Source organism: Rhagoletis zephyria, unplaced genomic scaffold (genome assembly GCF_001687245.7).
Source record: "Rhagoletis zephyria isolate East Lansing unplaced genomic scaffold, Rhagoletis_zephyria_1.1 Rzeph_scaffold_03484, whole genome shotgun sequence".
NCBI lineage: Eukaryota > Metazoa > Arthropoda > Insecta > Diptera > Tephritidae > Rhagoletis > Rhagoletis zephyria.
In genome coordinates, this window is record NW_016160567.1 from 6,808 (window position 1) to 28,251 (window position 21,444).

A 21,444-nucleotide genomic window follows, 5' to 3' on the forward strand; every position below is an offset into this window, starting at 1 on the left:
GCTCCACACTTCGAAAACATTTAAATCAGTTTTGAACCATTAGAGAACTTAAAAATATTTTTAATTTTAATATTGGAAAGACGGAAATGTTTTTAGACTTAAAAATAGTAGACATTTTTATTTCATTTTTAAAAACGTTCAAATTTGTAATACTTGAGGTTTATAGACTTTGTAATTCTTTTAATATCAAATAAAAATATTTTAAATTTAACCGGAAATTCTTTTTTATATTTAATGAATGTTAAAAAAATTGTATTCAGTGTCTTCAAATAGGTTTTATTAAAGAAATTTAAAAAAAAAATTACCAAGCAATATATCAAAACTTTATTTTTTTTTAATTTAGCAATACTGAAACCAATTTTCACAATTTTGTAATAATCCATTTCATTTTTATTTGAAAAAAAAATCACTTTCTTAGTTTTACGATTACAAATACTTAAAAAAATTTCACAAAAATATACTTTATTTTGTTATTCCAAAAAATAATCTTCCTTATTTTAAAAATTTAAAAACAATTAAAACAAAATTTAGTATTAGAAAAATATTATCTAAGATATCGCAAAAATAATGAATTTCAAAATAGATCTAAATATTTAGTTAGTTAATAAATTGGGTGCAACTGAAACAAGAGGCACTGGGACCTGGAAGAATACGTCCCAAACCCTGACAGTCCAAACCAGTAGCAGCTTCCCTAATAAATGATATTCTGACAGTACCTTCCAAGATCAATGCCTAGTAACAAAAGGTTCCCCTGTGGATGAGCTTCATTCGCGTAGAACCGAACAATCAGACCTATCTAAGGCTAACCATCGCTCACCAGTAGTTACTGCGTTCTGAGCTTACCCCCTCGATAATCGTAGAAGTAGGCCAGCAAATTGCTCAGGATAATGATCCTTCCCTCACCAGTCCGCCTGCGACCATGTTTTCTTCGATTCCATAGTGAACTGGTCCCTGAGTGTATTTTATCGTTTGCAAGAGTTGAAGAAAGTCCTTGTACAGAAAAAATCTTTCTTTTGATTGTTCTTATGAAGAATAGCGCCAAATATTTCCAGATATCTTGAGGAGTCCCAGAAGCGAACCTACGGCCGCGGTTTAACAGATTTTTTGTAGCTCTTGTAAATCCTATAAAAGTTTTATGTAGCGTTTTTCGCCACCAGACTGCTGTCATAAGGTATAGCCACTCTATAAACTTATAGCTCAGACCCCAATTCCGGGCAAAAAGACTCCGAATGACTCGTGTGGCTTTACTAAGAGTTTTGTGTAGAAGGGAACTCCAACTTTGTCCCTTATCGAGGGTATTTTCAGTGGCTTTAAAAAGATTTAAAAAAAAATCAAGTGAACGAACATTTTAATTTAANGGCAAAAAGACTTTCATAAATCCGAATGACTCGTGTGGCTTTACTAAGAGTTTTGTGTAGAAGGGAACTCCAACTTTGTCCCTTATCGAGGGTATTTTCAGTAGCTTTAAAAAGATTTAAAAAAAAATCAAGTGAACGAACATTTTAATTTAATTGAAAAATTTTGACTCGAAGCCTGCAGAATTTTCAAAGAAAATTATAATGGTATGATTATACAATTTTCAATACTAAAAATGTTACGAATTTTAAATGAGCTTCAGGCGACACTTTAATAAAATTGCTGTTTTCTATTACATTATTAAGGATAAAAAAATGATAAAGTTTCAATATTTTTATGAAAAAATAATTTTTTGAATTTTTTTACTTTTTTTTACTCTAACTTTGCTTTTGAAAAATACAAAAAAAAACAGTTTTAATACCCTTTAAGTTTTATAAGAAAATTATTTTTAAGATTTTAATTCAAACTAGAAGAGTTCAGGTTTCTGTCATTAAGAGTAAATCGGAAAAATATTGTACAACTGCTTACATTAAAATGTGTTTATACATATCGATGGTCCTCTGCAATAACGGCACAATTCAAAATTCCAGAAAAAAAACAAAAAACCCTTACTACTGTTAAGTATCTCAAGTCTCTAATCTTTGTCTAATCCATTTCTTCTCTTTATAACTTCCTTTAGAAATCCTTACTACTTACATTAGTAAAAATTGGACATTGTTTTAATGCCGTTGATAAAATTTTTAAACATTTTCTTGCAGACTTTTTAAGCTTAAACTCCTCTATCATGTGTCTTTTTTTGGAAAATACTTTTTAAAACTAATTTTATTTTTGGAAAACTCTATTTTTATAGGTAGTTTGTAATCGGTGCAGCTCACGCAAGTCGTTATAGCTATTCGAAATATTTTTGCAGAGGTCTTAAAAAAAATAAAAATTTATAATTCCGCAACTTTCTTTGGTGAGGCACCTTAATGTACATACATGCATACATAAATATGTTTCTAAGTACATAAACAATTTAAATTTGTGTGCGAACAAGAAAAAAAAGCGATTTTCATGCCCATGCCCAGATCGCCTTGCAGGCTAGCAACCTCATAGACGATGAGGAAATCTGCGCTAAAAATAAGTTCAGCGAAAATCTAAACAAATCTAATTTCCCTCGAAAACTAAATTTTATTAATGGGTTTTTAATAAACACAAATAAATTTACTCAAAGCCACAACGATTAAGAGAATTGATATGTATTCATTAACGCAGCAGTGCAAGTTCACAGACACAAGAAGAAAGTAAACAGAAACTGAACGATACATACAAACATGCTATGTACAATTACATACATATATTTATACAAAACATAAACTATTCAGGTTTAGTAGACAGATTTATATATGTAAGTAATAAAAATTACACAACAGTTTGCGTAAATATGAAAATAAAAACTGTAGCATTTTAATTGCTTAAAAAATATATACTGGGTAGGGCTATGAAATAAATTTCAAAACAGAATACACCAAAAAAAAAATATTTAGCCAAGGCGCAAAATATCTGAAGCACTCCAAAAATACTCCAGAAATGCATTTTGCACAAACAAAACGACACGTTACTCCTTCCCTCCATGATTAACGCAAAAGGTACAAAAATTATTATTATTTTTACAAGTGTACTTAACCACAAAAACACAAAAGGATACTCGCATAATCAAGTGCAGCATACCAACATGACAAAGTGTTTTTACAATATATACAAAAATAATAAAAACAAGCCCACAAAAAACCACCTCTACACATGCAATACAAATAATGTATTGCTCAAAATTAAAGTACATATTGCACTAAAAACATGTTACACTGCAAAAAAATTACTGTACACCGTACAAAGTAAAACAAAAAACAACAAATTGGTTTTTCGACTAAAATCAAAAGGTTAACAAAAAAACCTGTTCGTTCGTACAAAAACACACACAAAACACTGCAAGCATAATTAACATTTTAAGCAACGTTTTGAAGTCAAACACACAGTTTTTAATAAAAATATTCCATACAAATCCATACATAAAAAGTGCATTACTCACATACTATCTACATATGTACATACATATATTACACTGTTGAACACAAATTTCAAATGCAATTAAATCTCAGTGCATCCAGCAATTGTTAATATCGAAAATTATTTATTTGCCCTTTTCAGTTAATTTTCAGTGGCGAATATACGAAGGCCATGGATAAGGATTGGCATTCGGGCCATTTTTGCTGTTGGCAATGCGATGAAAGTCTAACTGGACAGCGTTACGTCATTCGTGACGATCATCCGTATTGCATTAAATGTTACGAAAATGTATTCGCCAATACGTGCGAGGAATGCAACAAGATCATCGGAATCGATTCGAAGGTGAGTAAATACACAGTTATTGTTCATGTTAAGGTTTTTAAGGATATCCTAATCTTTAAGTGCAAAATACACTGTTTTCGTCATATTTGAAGTCGTCATTGAAGAAATAAATATATCTAAAAATAATACCTAGCATATGAAGGTTCAAGACTTATGCCCGGTTGCACCAATTAATTTTAAATTTAACAGCCCGCTCAAATTCTAAACGTAATATTACTCTTTTAAATGCCATTAAATTTGCTCAAATATTTTTTTTTTGTCGAGTTATCGTTTTTTGAAATTTTCATGTTTTCTATGAGAAATTCATAAATAAGGAAATTTCCAAATGCGATAACTAGGCGAAAAAAAAGATATTTCAGCAAACTCAAAGTGTAAGAAAAGTGTATCAGGATCTTGAAATTAAATAAATTTAAAGAAAAGTTAAAAAAGTTACACTAACACGGTTATTCTAGCGCCGCGGCTAGAATTTTTATCCGATATTTCCCACTGTGCAAATGCCGGATAGAGAGCTAAGATCTTTATAATAAAAATTATAGTTTAATCGTTAGTATGTGATTTCTATTTTTCGATCAACTTTGATCGTTATTTTGGACTTTTATTTTTTCGATCATTCTTAACCATTATAATAGAGACGCTTTTTATAACCGATTTAAATCTTTTATAATTTAAAAAATTAAATCTGTCAATAACGGTTATAATGTGATCGGAAAAATAAAAATCCAAGAATAACGATTGTATTTGATCGAGAAAATTATTAAAACTATTAAAAATTCTCGTAAGAATATGAATCAAATAATTTCGATTGTGCTATGATTTTAAAAAAAAATTCTTCATAATATCACTTATTTTCGGTCCCTGAATAAAATGCCTAAACTAAACTGATAGCTCCATCAGAGATCGCGTTTTAGCTGTTGTGTGATAAGGACGTCGCTTACTTCCAAAGGAGCTGTTAACGGCAGCCGATCCTAAATGAGATGACTTAGATATTTAATACGAGCATTTTCTGGTTCTGGGGCTAATTGCAATCTAGACGGACTCGCTTACCGTACCCTTGCTTTTACCCTTACTAATACTACCTATTACCTTGCGGAGAAATCACCGCAATTGCGGAGGTACATTGGCGTACAGATCCCGCCTGTCGAATTAATACGTAACTATTTATATCGACCTTAAATTCTGAGTGAATACCTATAATCTATACTATGGTCGAATCCTGTTGGTTTTGATTTCCCGCTCTTTCAGAATCCGGGATGAAAAAATTATATCTGTTGAAAAACGAAATTTTACTTTGACCCAAGCTTGCTGAGATAGTGATCAGCGATCCGGAAACATCGGGATGAACTGATAGATAATAGATTTTTGAAATAAGTATGCACCGCGAGCTAGTGGGTCTATTGTGCACTCCACTCATCACACATCTGGTAATCCGAAGGATTCCAGGAAATCCAGGAGAGGCTTTGGAAGAACCTAGTTGTGTATGTGCTATTTCTAAGGCCACACTGAGCCTATGCTGTTCGTTCGTCGCGTCGCTACAGCTCAGCTGAATCTAAGAAACGACAGAGATCGGTTGATCAGATTACCAGCTTGTGCAGATGTCCTCTTAATCTGCAGTGTCCAGTGGGGATGCCTGTATCTATTCTAAGTTTATGCTTGGGCCGGACATTAAAAAGTTAATATCTTTTTAGATTATACCCCGCAGTAAGCTTTTGGCCTGGCGAAGACCTGTTGTACTATGCCAGTGTTGTTCCCTAAGCTCTTCCCTAATAGTGTTTGGGACTATTGCAAGGAATGGCTCGAGACCTGCCGGGACAAAGTCGCCGCTGTTCTGGCTAAGCCGTCCGCTATCTCGTTCCCTCGTATACCCTTGTGATCTGGCACCCACAGTAGCTGAATATTATTGAATTCCGCAAGGGTATTAAGGTCAACAATGCACTCAAGCATGATTTTATCTCAAAGGATGAAAATGCATTAAGTGCTGCCTGGTTGTCGCTAAGGATTAGGATTCCTTTGTCGAGGTAGCCTCTAGGTAAGTTGGTAAATGCACCGAGCATAGATAGCTTCATCCTGGGACCATAAATGCCTGCCCCAATACCTTCTGGACCTGCAGATGAACGGAACTGACAAAAGATTAAGTTATATTTCATTTTGTGGTCCTGTAAATTCTTAGAGGAACTTAAAGGTCTCGCATCTATGAAAACAATATTTTTTCTTGGAAATCGGGATCTCTGTGTACTGTTTTTAAATTTCTGGTGGCAGATATTTTCCTCGCTTATAGAAAACTTGTTGAAAATATAGAAATATATATAAAGAATTCGCAAAAAAAAGTAACCTAATCGACGAATTATGTAATAAAGAATAAAGGGCGCAAAATGAAATCTCGTGTCAGGAAAATGGTAGTAGAAGAGTACGCAATGTAGGTAATTAGTAGTGAAATTTCTTTTGTGAATTATAATGTATTTGCAAGACATCTTAAGAAATATACGCGAGTTGTGTAATTAATGGCTATTTAGCGACTGTGAAATTAGTCAAAATTACAAATATATATTACAGTGTTATCTGGCTGGAGTGAACACCCGATGCTACGAACACCTCGAAANCGCATTAATTAGTTCACTCGACCCAGATAGCACTGTATATATATAATATAATTTTTGTAATTTTTTTATCAGTTAAATGTGTTTTATATATGTACATATACATATCAGTAAATATATCGAACAAAAACGTATACTACTATTTTACATGTCGATTTTCCGAAAGAAACCACACGGGAGTGGTGTGAGCAAGACCATTGCCACAAAATAGCCAAACTGTCAAGATTTTCAGCTACCCTTAGAAATAATCCTAAATAATAATGGCACAGTAAAAATTTAAATTGATTCTAGCAACACACCGGCACGCCTACTGCTATTATTTTCTTTATTTGGCTTTGCATGCCAGAGCTATTCAATTACTACTTCTAAGGAAAGGGTCTTATTGAAAATTACCTGCCTGAAATCGATGGCTTAGTGGTAGATCTACCTATCTTGGCAGCCAGTTCAAAAACGTCCTATCTCAGAAAACTTTTCAAGAATTCCCTACCACAGAATTTGATTGAAAACGCACTATCTCACAATTTGGTTGATTGACGTCCTATTTCAGAATGCGGTTCGAAAACGCAATATCTCAAACGAAAATACATTAAAAATAAGCTGAGATAGGGCGTTTTTCAGTCGGCAGCTTAGATAGGGTGTTCTTCAATCAAATTCTGAGATAGGGCGTTTTTCAATCCAATTCGGAAAAAGTACGTTCCTGAAAAGTTTTCTGAGACAGGGCATTTTCGAACTGGCTGCCGAAATATGTCGATCTTCCACTCAGCCATCGAAATGCTTTATGCAGAAAAAAATTCTCCTTTAACGCTTTGAAATTCTGTGCAGTTAATTGAAATACGAATTTAGGGACGATTTGCGATTATAATTTGTATGTTAGGTAAAATTTATCATGTTACAGACAATCAATTTTACACATACAAAAATTAATTCAAATACATACTCTGCAAAACTTGTGGGAGATATTAGTTTTTGTTTATGACGTTAGGATTTTTCAGGGGACTCTGAAAAATATGATTATTAGTTCAAAAAATTATAAAAAAAAATCGGTGCAATGTTGAATATCAATATGGGTATCAAATAAAACAGAAAATTTTGTGGAACTGAAAAGCATTTTATTTTTTGGTGCACAAGAAATATTGATAATGTCCTTTTAAACACTTATCCTCGATTATCCTTAAAAATTTCAAACAATTATTTTTGAAAAAAAATTGTGTATTAAGAACTAATATATACATTAACTCGGCCTCGAAATCCGTCTCCCACTTTATTAGTTCAGGATAAAAAAATATACTTAGAAGCTCATTTTCAATTCCTGTTCGCCTTTGCGAACCAAAGAAATAAATTATATTAAATTCTACGGAATTTTCTAAATAATTTTTTGAATTAATCATATCTTTAAAATTTCAGACATCTTCTAAAAGATACCCTGACATCAGAGAGAAAAACAAAAACCGCCGTTTTAATATATTTGGCCCCTAGTTTCGGGAATATATTGATTGTTTTGTGTCCTTTGAAATTTTTTGGTTCTTATCGCGCGGTGTTACCATCAAAAACATTTATTATATTACATATTACACAATCAGCATTTCCTAAACCACTTTTCGCTTTCTATCATTCTCCAGGATCTTTCCTACAAAGACAAGCATTGGCACGAAGCCTGCTTCCTATGTTTCAAGTGCCATTTGTCGTTGGTGGATAAGCAATTCGGCGCCAAAGCCGATAAAATCTATTGCGGCACTTGTTATGATGCACAATTTGCATCACGCTGTGATGGCTGTGGTGAGGTGTTCCGAGCAGGTGAGTTACAAAATTTGCTTACTAAAACTACATACATACATACATAACATTTATGCAATTACTAAAGTTTAAATAAATTAAAAATATACAAAAACGTTGCATACTTTTCGGCGTTATAATAGCACGATGCGCATTTACAAGCTGTTTGGTAATCGCTGTAATTTACATAAACAATACAAATTTTTTTTATAAGTAAGAAAGTATACCTAGAGGCATATCTGTATGTTTATTAAGAAATAGTTTGCCGAATAGTTTGCAAACGAGAAATACAAGTTACCCCACTAGAAACCTAAGCTAGTTTAATTTACATACATACATATGTATATTGCACTTTTGCACCACTTTCTTAACTCTGAATACTGGTCACATTTCAGCTCGCTTGTTGTTGGCATATTGAATTTTATTCAACTCCTCAGGCAATTAATTACTGGCATGCAATCAGGCACCAAAAACGCCATAAACGTCGTAAGTTGCACAGTTGTTGCACGCATTCATTGATTGCAGCAACAACTTGAATGCTCAGCATTTGCAGTGTCTCTGTTTTGCTCCACAAACATAAATTGCTGTGAATCTATTTTTGTCGCCTAGTCAGTTGACTGCCGCTATCAAGCCAATTGACTAACTGGTCCACCAACTCCCAAATGGGAGCCACTAACTATAAATGTTTATACACATAGTAGGTATGCACGTATGTAAATATGTGAGCACGCGCCATACGTGGTCATATGCGCTTATTTTGTAACTAAGAACCACTGCGCATGCGCACCAGTTTGAATTTTGGTAAGCGTGACGTTATATGTACATAACTATGTACATATTTATTCGCATATTTCAATGCCATATAAACATGCATATACGTATATGTATGTAAATGTGTACATATATACGTACATATTTTGATATTTGCCCACTAGCCAAATGAAGCTAGTATAAAGACGATTTTTTCTACTGCTTTTGCCTTCTGGTATGCCAACCGGCTCGATAGCTGGTCTCCATACTCATTTGATGTCGTCGTGTGCTTGCGACTATCTTACACCTCTTTCACGTAGCTGGAGTTCCAATTCTTAACTTTCCATGTTTTCTTCGCGAGCCTATGTATGTATGTATATGTATATCTTTAGCACATTGGTTTTCCACTTTTCATTCGTTAAGCCTGTTTAAGATAAATATATGTAGATACAAAAATTCGATATGTGTGCTAATCTGCTTTGGGGTGGAACTCCAATTGACTTGCCAGAAAAAAATCGCTAAAGTACATTCACTTAGACATGCATGTTATGTACGTTGAAGCGCCACAAGCAGATGTTGCATGTCACTATGAACTTACTTGTAAGTAATTAAGATTGTATATCAACGTCATTGCACAGTGGTTCAAAATTGGAATTTAAGGCTAATAATTCACTGGGGCCTTCGTTTTTCACTCAATCTGATTATTTTTTGTTTAACGAAATCTTATAAAATTAGCAAGAGACCGAGTTGAGCCCGATTTTTCGATTTTTATTTGGTTATATTAAATTTTTTGGTGCAAAGTGCAGAAAAAACAGCAATTTTGAAACAAATCGATTCTCCTGCTCCAGTTAATAAATTTTATATATTAAAAACTAGTTGAAAACAATTGTAGAGTTGCCAAACACTAAAACAAAATTACAAGAAAAGTTAATACATTATGAAAATACACTCACTTACCAAATTTCTGTCGGATATCTCGAAAACGATAGACAGTCGGACTTGGCTAAATCGCTCAACGCTCTGATCGTATAAGTGCACATTTTCTTATTCTGGTACTTACATACATCGGACCAACGTTATAATACCATTTCATGCTCATGAAAGGTCCAGTGAATTATGAACAGTTAATGCCACTTTTGAACCACTGTGCATTGGTATGTTCATACATACATACATATGTACTTACATGAATTTGCCACTTAAGCCATAGGTATGTGTTGAGCAGCGATTAAGATGTGCTCTATTGATAGAAATGAGTAAACGGCTTCGATTGCATTTGGATGAAGACTTACAAGCGTTTTAATAACAACAATAAAGGTGCACTTTCATTCGAAGATTGACGAGTTTGAATTGCGTGTAATATTTTTTAATTAATCACATTCCATTTGCGTGAACTCTTTTTTTTCGCTCAGGTCTAAGAAGAAATATCAACTAGCTACATTAAACACACAAATGCAAAATAACTAGCTAGAATACTTTTCTGATGTTTATAAGATACAGTATTTTTTGTACAATATCGATTTTTAACTGGCTTTTGTTCATAGAGAATTAGGCGGGGCTTACAGAACCAATTTTTATATAAGTATGTAGGCCTGCCAAGGAATAAGTCACTCCTAGGACAGTGCTAGCTGCAGAGGAGCTGTTTTACTGCTTCTCCGGCATCCGAACAGTAACAGTTGAGTCCACAGTTGTTGTGCATTTAGTCCCGCCATGCTACCCCCGTAAGTCCCCATGGTCCAGATCCTTGCGTTAACAGCAGTGAGTATAGACAAATAACTTCTCTCCACTTTTGTTACAATCGTGGTACATTTTAAGCATTGGGTAGATTATAAAGTTCTGCTAGCCCTCCTGTATTAAATTTCCTTCTCCCTTCGACTATACATTTTTAGCATGTGCTGAGAAACTCAGCCCTTTTGAACTAACACTAACATATGTGTAAGGACCTACAGTTTTACGCCGACTCCGAACGGCGATTGTATTTTTATGAGAAGCTGTTTTTCATGGCAGAAATACACTCGGAGGTTTGCCATTGCCTGCCGAGGGACGACCGCTGTTAAGAAAAAACCTTTTTCTATATTTTTTGCGATGTTGCTTTGACCAAGGTTTGAACCCAGGTGCTGATGAGTGAAAGCGCGCACTGCTTACCACTACACCACAGCGGCCGACGAGACGTAACTTTTACACTACATTATTTTACTAAGATAGGAATAATAATCACAAAAGCATTGAATCATATACGCTTCTATATCTTAGCTATTCTCGTGCTTTAGAAGTAATATTTTACATTTTTGCTCCAATGTGCTATTTAATGGATCACTGGATCCGTTAGGTTAATAGACAACATTTTTACTACCATTGGATACATTAAGCCTCTACCAACTGTCAGCTTGCACTATTTTGCAAAGCATAACGTCGGTGATACTGCAAAACGGTCTATGTCTGTTAGTACCCTTGACACTTAGATGGTATCTTACTTGCACCGGAATGCATTTGCAAATCATTACACCCTAATATACGAATAACAAAATTGCTTACCATTGGCTGATGAAGATGAATNTTCCGATGGATAGGCAAAAGATAGCTCTTGTCTGGATCCGTTAGGTTAATAGACAACATTTTTACTACCATTGGATACATTAAGCCTCTACCAACTGTCAGCTTGCACTATTTTGCAAAGCATAACGTCGGTGATACTGCAAAACGGTCTATGTCTGTTAGTACCCTTGACACTTAGATGGTATCTTACTTGCACCGGAATGCATTTGCAAATCATTACACCCTAATATACGAATAACAAAATTGCTTACCATTGGCTGATGAAGATGAATGATTGCCAGAAGCGATCAGATACAGATAACAGATCAATTACTCACCAGAGGTAATAAGTGACATAGAACGTTTTGCAATATCACCGACGATAAGGAAACAAATACGAAAATGATTTCAAATAAAATATATAAATTGATAAACACGTGGTTACAGGTATCACTAACGATAGTAATTCGGATAACTGAACGATACCGAATTTTCCTAGCACTGGTTAATTTTTTGCTAAAATAAATATGTTGCATTTTATGCTTTTATTGTGCAGCTTTGGAACAGCTCTATTATGTAGTCAGTTTCTTTTTTGAAACCTATTTCAAGGCCCTGATATTTTTCATTTAATCGAAAACTTATTTTCATGAAAAAGCTATAAGCTTTAAGGCGGAAATTATTATTTTTAAGTTCTCTTATAGCTTTTCTCTTAAAAAAACCTACAACTAATGCATTTACATACTACATTATATTTCCTTCTTAAGTGGTAACCCTATAAACATTTTGGCGAACGTTCGAAAATTACCTTCGATATCCAANGAGTTTCTTTTTTGAAACCTATTTCAATGCCCTGATATTTTTCATTTAATCGAAAACTTATTTTCATGAAAAAGCTATAAGCTTTAAGGCTGAAATTATTATTTTTAAGTTCTCTTATAGTCTTTCTCTTAAAAAACCTACAACTAATGCATTTACATACTACATTATACTTCCTTCTTAAGTGGTAACCCTATAAACATTTTGGCGAACATTCGAAAATTACCTTCGATATCCAATATGAATATCGAACTGAGAATGAACTCAAAACCAACCTTAGTTTTCCAACGTTCATAGTGTATTGGAAATACATTCGAGATGGGTTCGAAAAAAAATTAAAACCATAGTAACAAGAGAGGAAGTTAAATCCAGCTCATTTTCGAATGGAAATATAATGCAATCACTCTCTCTCATTAAAATTTCAATTCGATAATGGGCTGGATTTCGAATTCATAACGAAGAAAAAATTCATTGGACAACGAAGGTTCCGTTTTGCTGGAGAATGGCCTAGTTCTCGAATCGAGTACTAACCTATTCCACATTCGTTATCAAAGGTGAGACTTGAAAAAAATGTTAGTTTTCCAACCATTTTCGAATTGTTAACCAAGCCCAATGTTTATTGGGAACCTACATTCATATGCTAGCATGTATGTATGTATGTGCATACAAACACTCCAAAAACATATTCAAGTCAGTTAAAGTCAAACTTTCACTTTTAAATATTCAAATATATGTAGTGTTATCTAAGTATGTAAATATGTATGGGCATATGCTGGCTGCATATTTTTCAAGCAGTTTCGAATTTCCGCGTGGACAACAGATACCCACAATAATATTGCATTTGTAAATATGTTTATTAAATATACCATAATTACATAATGGAAAAAGGAGGTACATGTATGTACATTAGAGCAGTCCAGAAAAAATTTTTCCNAGCATAAAAGGAGGTACATGTATGTACATTAGAGCAGTCCAGAAAAAATTTTTCCCGAGATAGAGTTTGGGGCACCTTCCAAAATTTTTCCTCTTGCCGAAAGAGGTGCAGGCACCAAACTTCACGTTTCTAGGTATACATTTAGAGGATGCTCACGAAATATTTATATTACTCTAGAAGTATTTTGCACATATATTAACCTAAGAACATTTCAAATTCAAATTAGCTAAAAAAATATAACATGCTTTAGTTTTCATGACAACAGCAGCTTTTTATAAAAAATTGCCAATATTTTTGTCAGTTTCAGAGTGATTCAGTAGCGCATTTCAAAGGTAGAAAATTGAAAGTTGGTATAGATATTACAAATATCAAAAGCAAAAAACTAAGAAGGTGCCCCGTTTTCTATGATTACATTTTTTTCCCCCAATATAAAACTTAGACTACTCTAATGTGCATAGGACATTGGAAGCCTTAATGAAAATAATATCGTCGCCATCGTTACTAAAAGCCCTTGGTGAGGAAAACTACATTTAAAAAAAAAATTTCAATTTTGTGGAATTGCAAAGGTCTTTTAGAACTTTCGCCAGAAGTTTGGTTTAATCTCACATTAGTCCTTGTCAGAAGTCGCAGTGTATATAGTCNTCTACTCTAATGTGCATAGGACATTGGAAGCCTTAATGAAAATAATATCGTCGCCATCGTTACTAAAAGCCCTTGGTGAGGAAAACTACATTTTAAAAAAAAATTTCAATTTTGTGGAATTGCAAAGGTCTTTTAGAACTTTCGCCAGAAGTTTGGTTTAATCTCACATTAGTCCTTGTCAGAAGTCGCAGTGTATATAGTCCCATAAAAATAATATAATAATAATAATAATAATAATAGTAACAACAATATAATAATAATAATAATGATAAATCATATGCACATAAATAAGATCCCTATACGAAAGAAGAAAAAGTATAATTACTCACTTAGTTAAAAGGATTTCTTCATTAGGATTTTCACGCATAAGAATCACTAAAAACCTGTTTTCCTAATAACCATCTTATCTATGACACGATTCCCAAAGCTTGTTTCTATTTTTAATTTCCAGACCAGAAACAGTTCGCCGTGCACCGCTGCGTCTAAAGTATTTTTGCAAGTCATGTTCGAAAAAAAAAATTGTTTGCCGAACGTTTGGCCCTTACATTACACNTTAGGATTTTCACGCATAAGAATCACTAAAAACCTGTTTTCCTAATAACCATCTTATCTATGACACGATTCCCAAAGTTGTTTCTATTTTTAATTTCCAGACCAGAAACAGTTCGCCGTTCACCGCTGCGTCTAAAGTATTTTTGCAAGTCATGTTCGAAAAAAAAAATTGTTTGCCGAACGTTTGGCCCTTACATTACACTTTTCGTCATATCTTCGCCATTTTCAGTGGATCTTAAAGTATGATACATCGTTGTTTTTGTCTTAAGAAGGCAATTTTTTGTTCCAAAGCTCATTGACCTCAAATACTCCGTTCTAGTACTTACCCACCAGATCTCAGTTCCTATTACCTTTACGTACCACTCTATTGTTAGTAGATTATAGCTCGCCAAAAGTCATTAAACTTTTTCTTACGAAGTGTTTTGATTTGAAGCCATTTTTTATTTATTTTTTGTCGAAGCTTTTGTAATTTTTCGTTATATCTTCGGCGTTTACAGTCGGATCATAAAGTATGGTATAACGATGTTTTTTCTCGAATTAATTTAATTTCCAGACCAGAAACAGTTCGCCGTGCACCGCTGCGTCTAAAGTNAAAAAATTGTTTGTTCCAAAGCACATTGACCTCAAATACCCCGTTCTAGTACTTACCCACCAGATCTCAGTACCTACCACCNAGTGGATCTTAAAGTATGATACATCGTTGTTTTTGTCTTAAGAAGGCAATTTTTTGTTCCAAAGCACATTGACCTCAAATACCCCGTTCTAGTACTTACCCACCAGATCTCAGTACCTACCACCCTAATGTCAGTAAATTAATGCTCTCTAAAAATCATTAGACGTTTCCTAAGGAAGTCTTTTAATTATTCCAGTAGAACTATTTAAAAAAATGTGCTAATAGTCGAATGTGGGTGTCACCAACAAAATTAAAAAGGTGGTCCCTAGGTCCGGCAAAAAAAATCGAAGTTGCCTTATAAAAATACCTTAGATTCAGGGGTGTATGTCACAAATTTTTCATCGAGAGATTTTTCAACTATTAAAATTTTTAATTCAAGGTAAATAAAATTGAATACAGCCGGATAAAATTGAGTTTACTCAGTTAAGGAGATAGTTTAGGTCGATTTGGTATTTAATTATAACATAATAATTATGTATAGGGTTTATCTAATAATAACTCCAGTTGAAGTTTTTTCCTTAACAAAAAAATTTTAATTTTTATTGAAATTACTAAAAATAGAACAAAACTATATTTTTATAAAATGTTAATAAGCCACAGTCACATTGACACGAACAAAACTATAGTTTTTATTAAAATCAGGGACCAAACATAACTGTTATCTCGAATTTACAAATTGAAAACGTTGCCTGAATTGTGAAATTTAACGAAAACGTTGTTTCATAACAGTTAATAGATGAGAAAAATTGTTTGCGTTTCTGATAAGAGTTATTTCCCAACGTTTATTTTTTGCGTTCCTCGATAACGGTTATTGCCCAACGTTTATTTTTTACGTTGCTTGACAACAGTTATTGCCCGACGAATATTTTTACGTTATCTGATAATAGTTATTTCACTCTCTCACTTTTATTTCATCGTCTTTATCTTATTCTCCATCTCCATCTTCATCAATATCCTAATCTTACAACGTTTATCAGACAACGTAAAAAATAAACGTTGTAAAATAACTCTTATCCAGCAACGTAAAAAATAAACGTTGGGAAATAAATCTTATCGGCAACGGAAAAAATATTTCTCCTGCATAACAGTTATCAGGCAACGTACAAATTGGTTAAACACGAGAATAAAATATTTCTAATCTAATAACTGTTATGGAGCAACGTTTTTGCTATAAAACTTATAACTGTTATGTCCCGATTAAAATAACTAAAAAACAAGGTACTGTTTCGCTATTTTCCAGATTTGTAGGTTTTTTGAAGTGAATGATATTTTTTCGTCAAATGCTAACCCTGGTCAGCAGTACAGCAATTACAGGATTGGTGTTATTTTATCGATAACAAATTTCGATGAAAATCGGCAAAAGATAAATTTAAATGTGTCATAAGGGCTGAAAAAAGGGGCGGCTGGTACCTAGGGCGGACAAACCGGAATCCGCCACTGGATATCACCTTTATTTATTAACCCGTTGGTTCTCTACATAATTCTAAATCGTATTAATTTAGCGCATTATCTCAAGTCCATCTAACCCACGCGTTATACCTAATAGAATTGAAAACTTTGTTGCTATGTGAATTAGTGACAAGTAAAAAAATGATTCACACTCTAGCTGGAACTTGCAGATGCTTCTACTTGTAGTATGTATATACCATTATGACTTTTGACTCATTTGCCCAAAAAGCGCGGAGCAATTTATTAAAAAAATTATAAATCTTAAATTTTAGAGGCGAAGATCAATAAATTTCACTCGTATGCTGCGCGTATAATATTACAAATATTTTCATTTTAGTATGTGCAATTTATTTGAGTTCACTTATTCTTGACTCATTCTAAATGTTGGCTCGTGTCGGAAACATGTTTTTTTTCAACCCCATTGCACGTTCAATTTTTTATTGTTGTTGACAATGTCTCGCGCCATTTAGGGTGAGTCGACTTGACGTTTTGACATTTTCCCATTTGTCGTAATATGTTTTTATTAACTTTTTTTGCAATTGAGGTTTTTTGTTTATTTAGCTAGTAAAGTCGGAAACCCTTAAATGTACCTACATACATACATTCGCACCAATGACAGCATTGCCAAATTTGCTTTGGTCAATTACACTTGACTCAGGCGTCGTTTGCATAAATTTTACATATGATTAATTGAAAACAAACAAAAAAAAATCGTTTGTTAATACGTTTTAGATTCGCGAAGTTGAATTGTTTACGATTTACATTTACATAGTGCCCATTTAAAAACAAAAGGAATAAATGTTGCTTGTTACGCCAGACGACAGACTTTTTGTTTTGTTCCGCCCAGATAACTATGTGGTGTAGTGTAGGTTTATTTGTACTAAATCAAAATAGTCTGCGACAAGCAAATTAAAAATCGCACAGTTGCTTCAAATGGCCAATTAAATTGTTAAACTGTCAGCTGTCACTTGGAAATAAAAATTTAATTTCCCATTTTCGGGCCTTAGAATGCATCAGCCGTCGCAACTAAATGCGATTTTGATTTGCGCTGGGAGTTTTCCTTTGCAATAATTTCGATTTTCTTACAATCAGATAATTGGAAAAAACTGCAAATACAGAAAATAGTTTTTTTTAGATGAATGTTAAATAATTTCCTAGTATTATGTAGTATCGAAGCCATATCATCATACTACATACATACGTACGTGTATTTATGCATTTGTATATGGCCAGACATATAAACCCGTACCTACGCCCATCTTATTTACACAATTCCGCAATTTGTGTTTTAATATTTATTTATGTAATTTAAATATGTGTATATAGTATACATTTGGCAAAATAATAATATTTGCGTTGGCATTCTGTTTACTTTTCATCGTCCTTCGGAAATTGCATAAACATACATATATACATCAATGTAAATCGGCATACGTTTTACAAACTGTAACCATACGCACACACATATGTAAATACATACAAACGTATGTACCTATTATTTTTATTTATTCTAATATAAAACTCGCTACTGTTTACCGTAGGTGTGTAGCCAAAGGTTGTTTTTAAACTTAGTAAAGTAAACTGTTTTGCGAATCTCAAAATATTTTATCATACCCACCTTTAGCAAATTTTCCGTGTATTTAATGATACGAGTATCATAAGCAGTTTCTGCCAATGTAGTAGCTTGCCAAATTGCTAATTATTTATATACACACATATTTATGCAGGAATAAAAATTCCATTGTAGTAGCTAAAGTAATAAATTTTTATTATAAATATGCTTTGTACACATAAAATTTTCTTTTGCGAAAGTATAGAATCTAAAATTAATCGTTGACTACAAAGTGGTCGAGGAAATTTTTATTGGTAATCAGCTATGAAAATTGCACGATGGAAAACCATCAAATTCAAGATGGTCTTTATATATAAAAATGAATTGCTATTCGCGAGTTAGCGCATAACGCATAAACGGATTTGCTTCGGTTTTATTTCATTTTGTTTGCTTCTGTCTACAGAAGGTTTGTAAGGAAAAAATTGGAAAAACGGTGTTGCCAGATATCTGAAATATCAAAAAAAAAAAAAATTAATTTAAATGAGCCGCAATAATGCTATTTCACTGAGAATGTTTAGACATTTAGGGAATTTGCAAGACGTGTTAACCGTCGTAAAATAGGTTTAGAGGAGCTAATCATATATTTTTTATCAGTTTAAAAACATTTCGGTTTAGCTAGAATTCCTCTAAAACCATTTTAGACATTTTTTTAATTGGAACAATTTTAAACTTAAGATTTTACGACGGTTAGCAAGTGTTACGAAATACGGTATGAGATGTTTGACCCTTAGCTAAGCGAAAGCAAGGTAGCTGAGCATAATATGCCCGGCTTTCAACTACCTACCGCAATAGAGGGTCGGACAGAATGTTAAGTCGTACCGCATGAGTTTCTATTGAACATCGACGTGTCAGAACTCCTTTGAGTACCGAGAATTGGCGTTCGGTAAGCTTAAGCAGTTTACTTCAGCGCCTAGGGTGCACCACCGCACTGTAGGCAATTTAACTAATTTTTTGTGCAAAAATTAATTTGAAAAACTGATTTTTTATTGACTGGTATATGATTTCCCACATTTAAAAAAAAAAAGAAACAAATTAACCTTTTATAATTTGTCTTTTTAACCGATTCAATTCGTCGGAATATTCGGAATACTTTTTCTCTGTATGTTTCAGCATAACTTTGGAACACGTTAACCGATTTCTATAATTATTTTTCTTGAGTAAAGGTGTTACCTTACAGGTGGTCCCATACTAATTTGGTTTAAACCCGATCTTAAATTTTTATATGAGAACTGAAGTCGGTTATGTTTTTTGCTTAAAAATAACTTGTTTCCTAAATATTTGTATTAGGAAAAAAATGCCACTTAGTTACAAAAACTATTTAATACAGTGGCTATTTTTTTAAAATATTGCCAAATTATATTAATTTCAATTGAAAACCTCAAAGGTCCGAATTGGCTTATTTCACTGCAGAAAAGTTAAACGAAGGAGCCTTTTGTCCACTCTTTGTTGAATTCTCCCCTCCCAGCGGTAAATAGTTCAAGAATGTCTACAGAAAAAGTCCTTCTCTAAGCAATAGCAACAACCGACGAATTAAACTGAAATAAAAAAAATTTTTAAAGGCTATGTCATAAGTATGTACATATTTTTCTTAAAAAAAATAAAAAAATTCCTGTTATACTAAAATAGATGGGCCATTCCATTGTGACCGGTGCGACATTGTACTCTACATATACTTACATATGTATCCATGTCCTCGCAAATTATACAGCAGAGAAATATTTTTTTTTTGTTGAGTATGTAAAGAAACGAAATACACCAGCCCTTGTTAATTATGTAATGAATGGTAAATAAAAACACCTTTTTAGTAAGCTTGCAAAATTTTTTGAATAAAATTTGATTTATTTTGAATTAAAAATGTGTAAGTGCATACACTATTTCTTTATTTTCGGTATTTTTGTAAATTTTTTTAGATAACTGTTAACTTAAATATTGTTGTTAATCAAATTACCCATTATTCATTGTGTTGCTCAAGTAATTTTAATTTCTGCTGAAATTGCTGTCAAACCGGTTGAGTCTTGCCGTGTGTCGCACTTTTTGGCGATTTGGCATAAAACTAGAAACATTTTAAACAAAATAACAAAAATATTTACTTGAAACTAATTTATTCTGCTGATATGAAGTATTTTAATGTTATAAATTTTGTTGATGTTTTGTGCACATTTGAGCGTTTTTTTCAGACCAGTTGAAAGTGGAAATTTCAGCTTTCATCGTATAAAGAACATAAAGGAATATCAGTAAGTTGGATTTTCGGATATAAAACTGCTCTCGAAAGTAACTTTATATGCAAGGTGTAACTGTTCCTGCAATCTATATTGAACATTTTTGAGTTTGACAGACTTTTCAAAACTACTTGCACTTGCCACGTCTAACAGCTACTTAAGACTTGTACCAAGATTCTCACATACAACACGGCTGGGACACCACCTGACGTTTAATTTTGTTTTTGTAAAAATATTTATTTGTTCAAATTTTATTTAAAAATGCAAACATGTAAATATAAGACAAGTCGGACCATGAACAAGAATTCAATAAATGAATACCACGAATGCAGCGCCACCTACCGAATCTTACATAAAAAACTCAGTGCGTGTAGTCCCTACGCGCGGAAGAAGTGAAACTTAATAGAGGAAATGACAAAAAGAAAGAAATGTGCGATATAAACACACATGTACAGACATACTTTCGAATATACAAAAAATCTATTTATTTAAAATTTTTTTAACGACCTTTAATTTTTTATTTTTTATAACCAACTGCAAAGTTTAATTAACATCCATATCTACAATATTAACTAGTCGATTGTGGTAACTAAAGTAAGATATGAAATACTATATTTCAATATTATTAATATTTCTGGAAAAACCGCATCAATGGTAGCTGCTCCTTTGGTTGTTGGATCATTTCCACCATTAACCATTTACAGTGAAAATTTTTCTTTAAACAATTTTGTCAGTTTATTACTTTGGCCAGTCAAAAGTTGTTGTTGAAATCTCCTGCGAGAATTACAGGTCGATCATAACAGTCTACTTATCTTTATCTTCTTCTTTATGATTCATCTTCTTCTTCACCTTCATCTTCATCTTCATCTTCATCTTCATCTTCATCTTCATCTTCATCTTCATCTTCATCTTCATCTTCATCTTCATCTTCATCTTCATTAATCACGAAAAATATTACAAATAAAAACGAATTCAGTGAAAATCACTAATTTACTGCCGTGGCATTCCAAACACGACGAATGTTGTTTCCTTACTGAATTGAGCTTAAATTGCGCTGGCATGCAATTGCCAATCGCTTCGATTGTTAAGCGTGGAGCAGCAACGTGGAAGCAAGCAAGGCAAATAAATACATATTGAAATTAATGTACAAG

The 21,444-nt window shown here is 33.0% G+C and overlaps 1 protein-coding gene across 1 annotated transcript in view; it reads left to right on the forward strand.

The window, feature by feature from the left end:
• Positions 1-3,524: 3,524 nt before the first annotated feature.
• The window catches only part of LOC108369074 (four and a half LIM domains protein 2-like), a gene marked incomplete at its 3' end in the record, with an annotated part of 52,196 nt that continues 34,276 nt past the window's right edge, over positions 3,525-21,444 (forward strand). Inside the window, exons 1-2 of the mRNA XM_017624057.1 lie at positions 3,525-3,744; positions 7,958-8,132. Of these exons, the coding sequence (XP_017479546.1) occupies positions 3,574-3,744; positions 7,958-8,132 (346 nt within the window). The remainder of the gene's footprint in view (positions 3,745-7,957; positions 8,133-21,444) is intronic.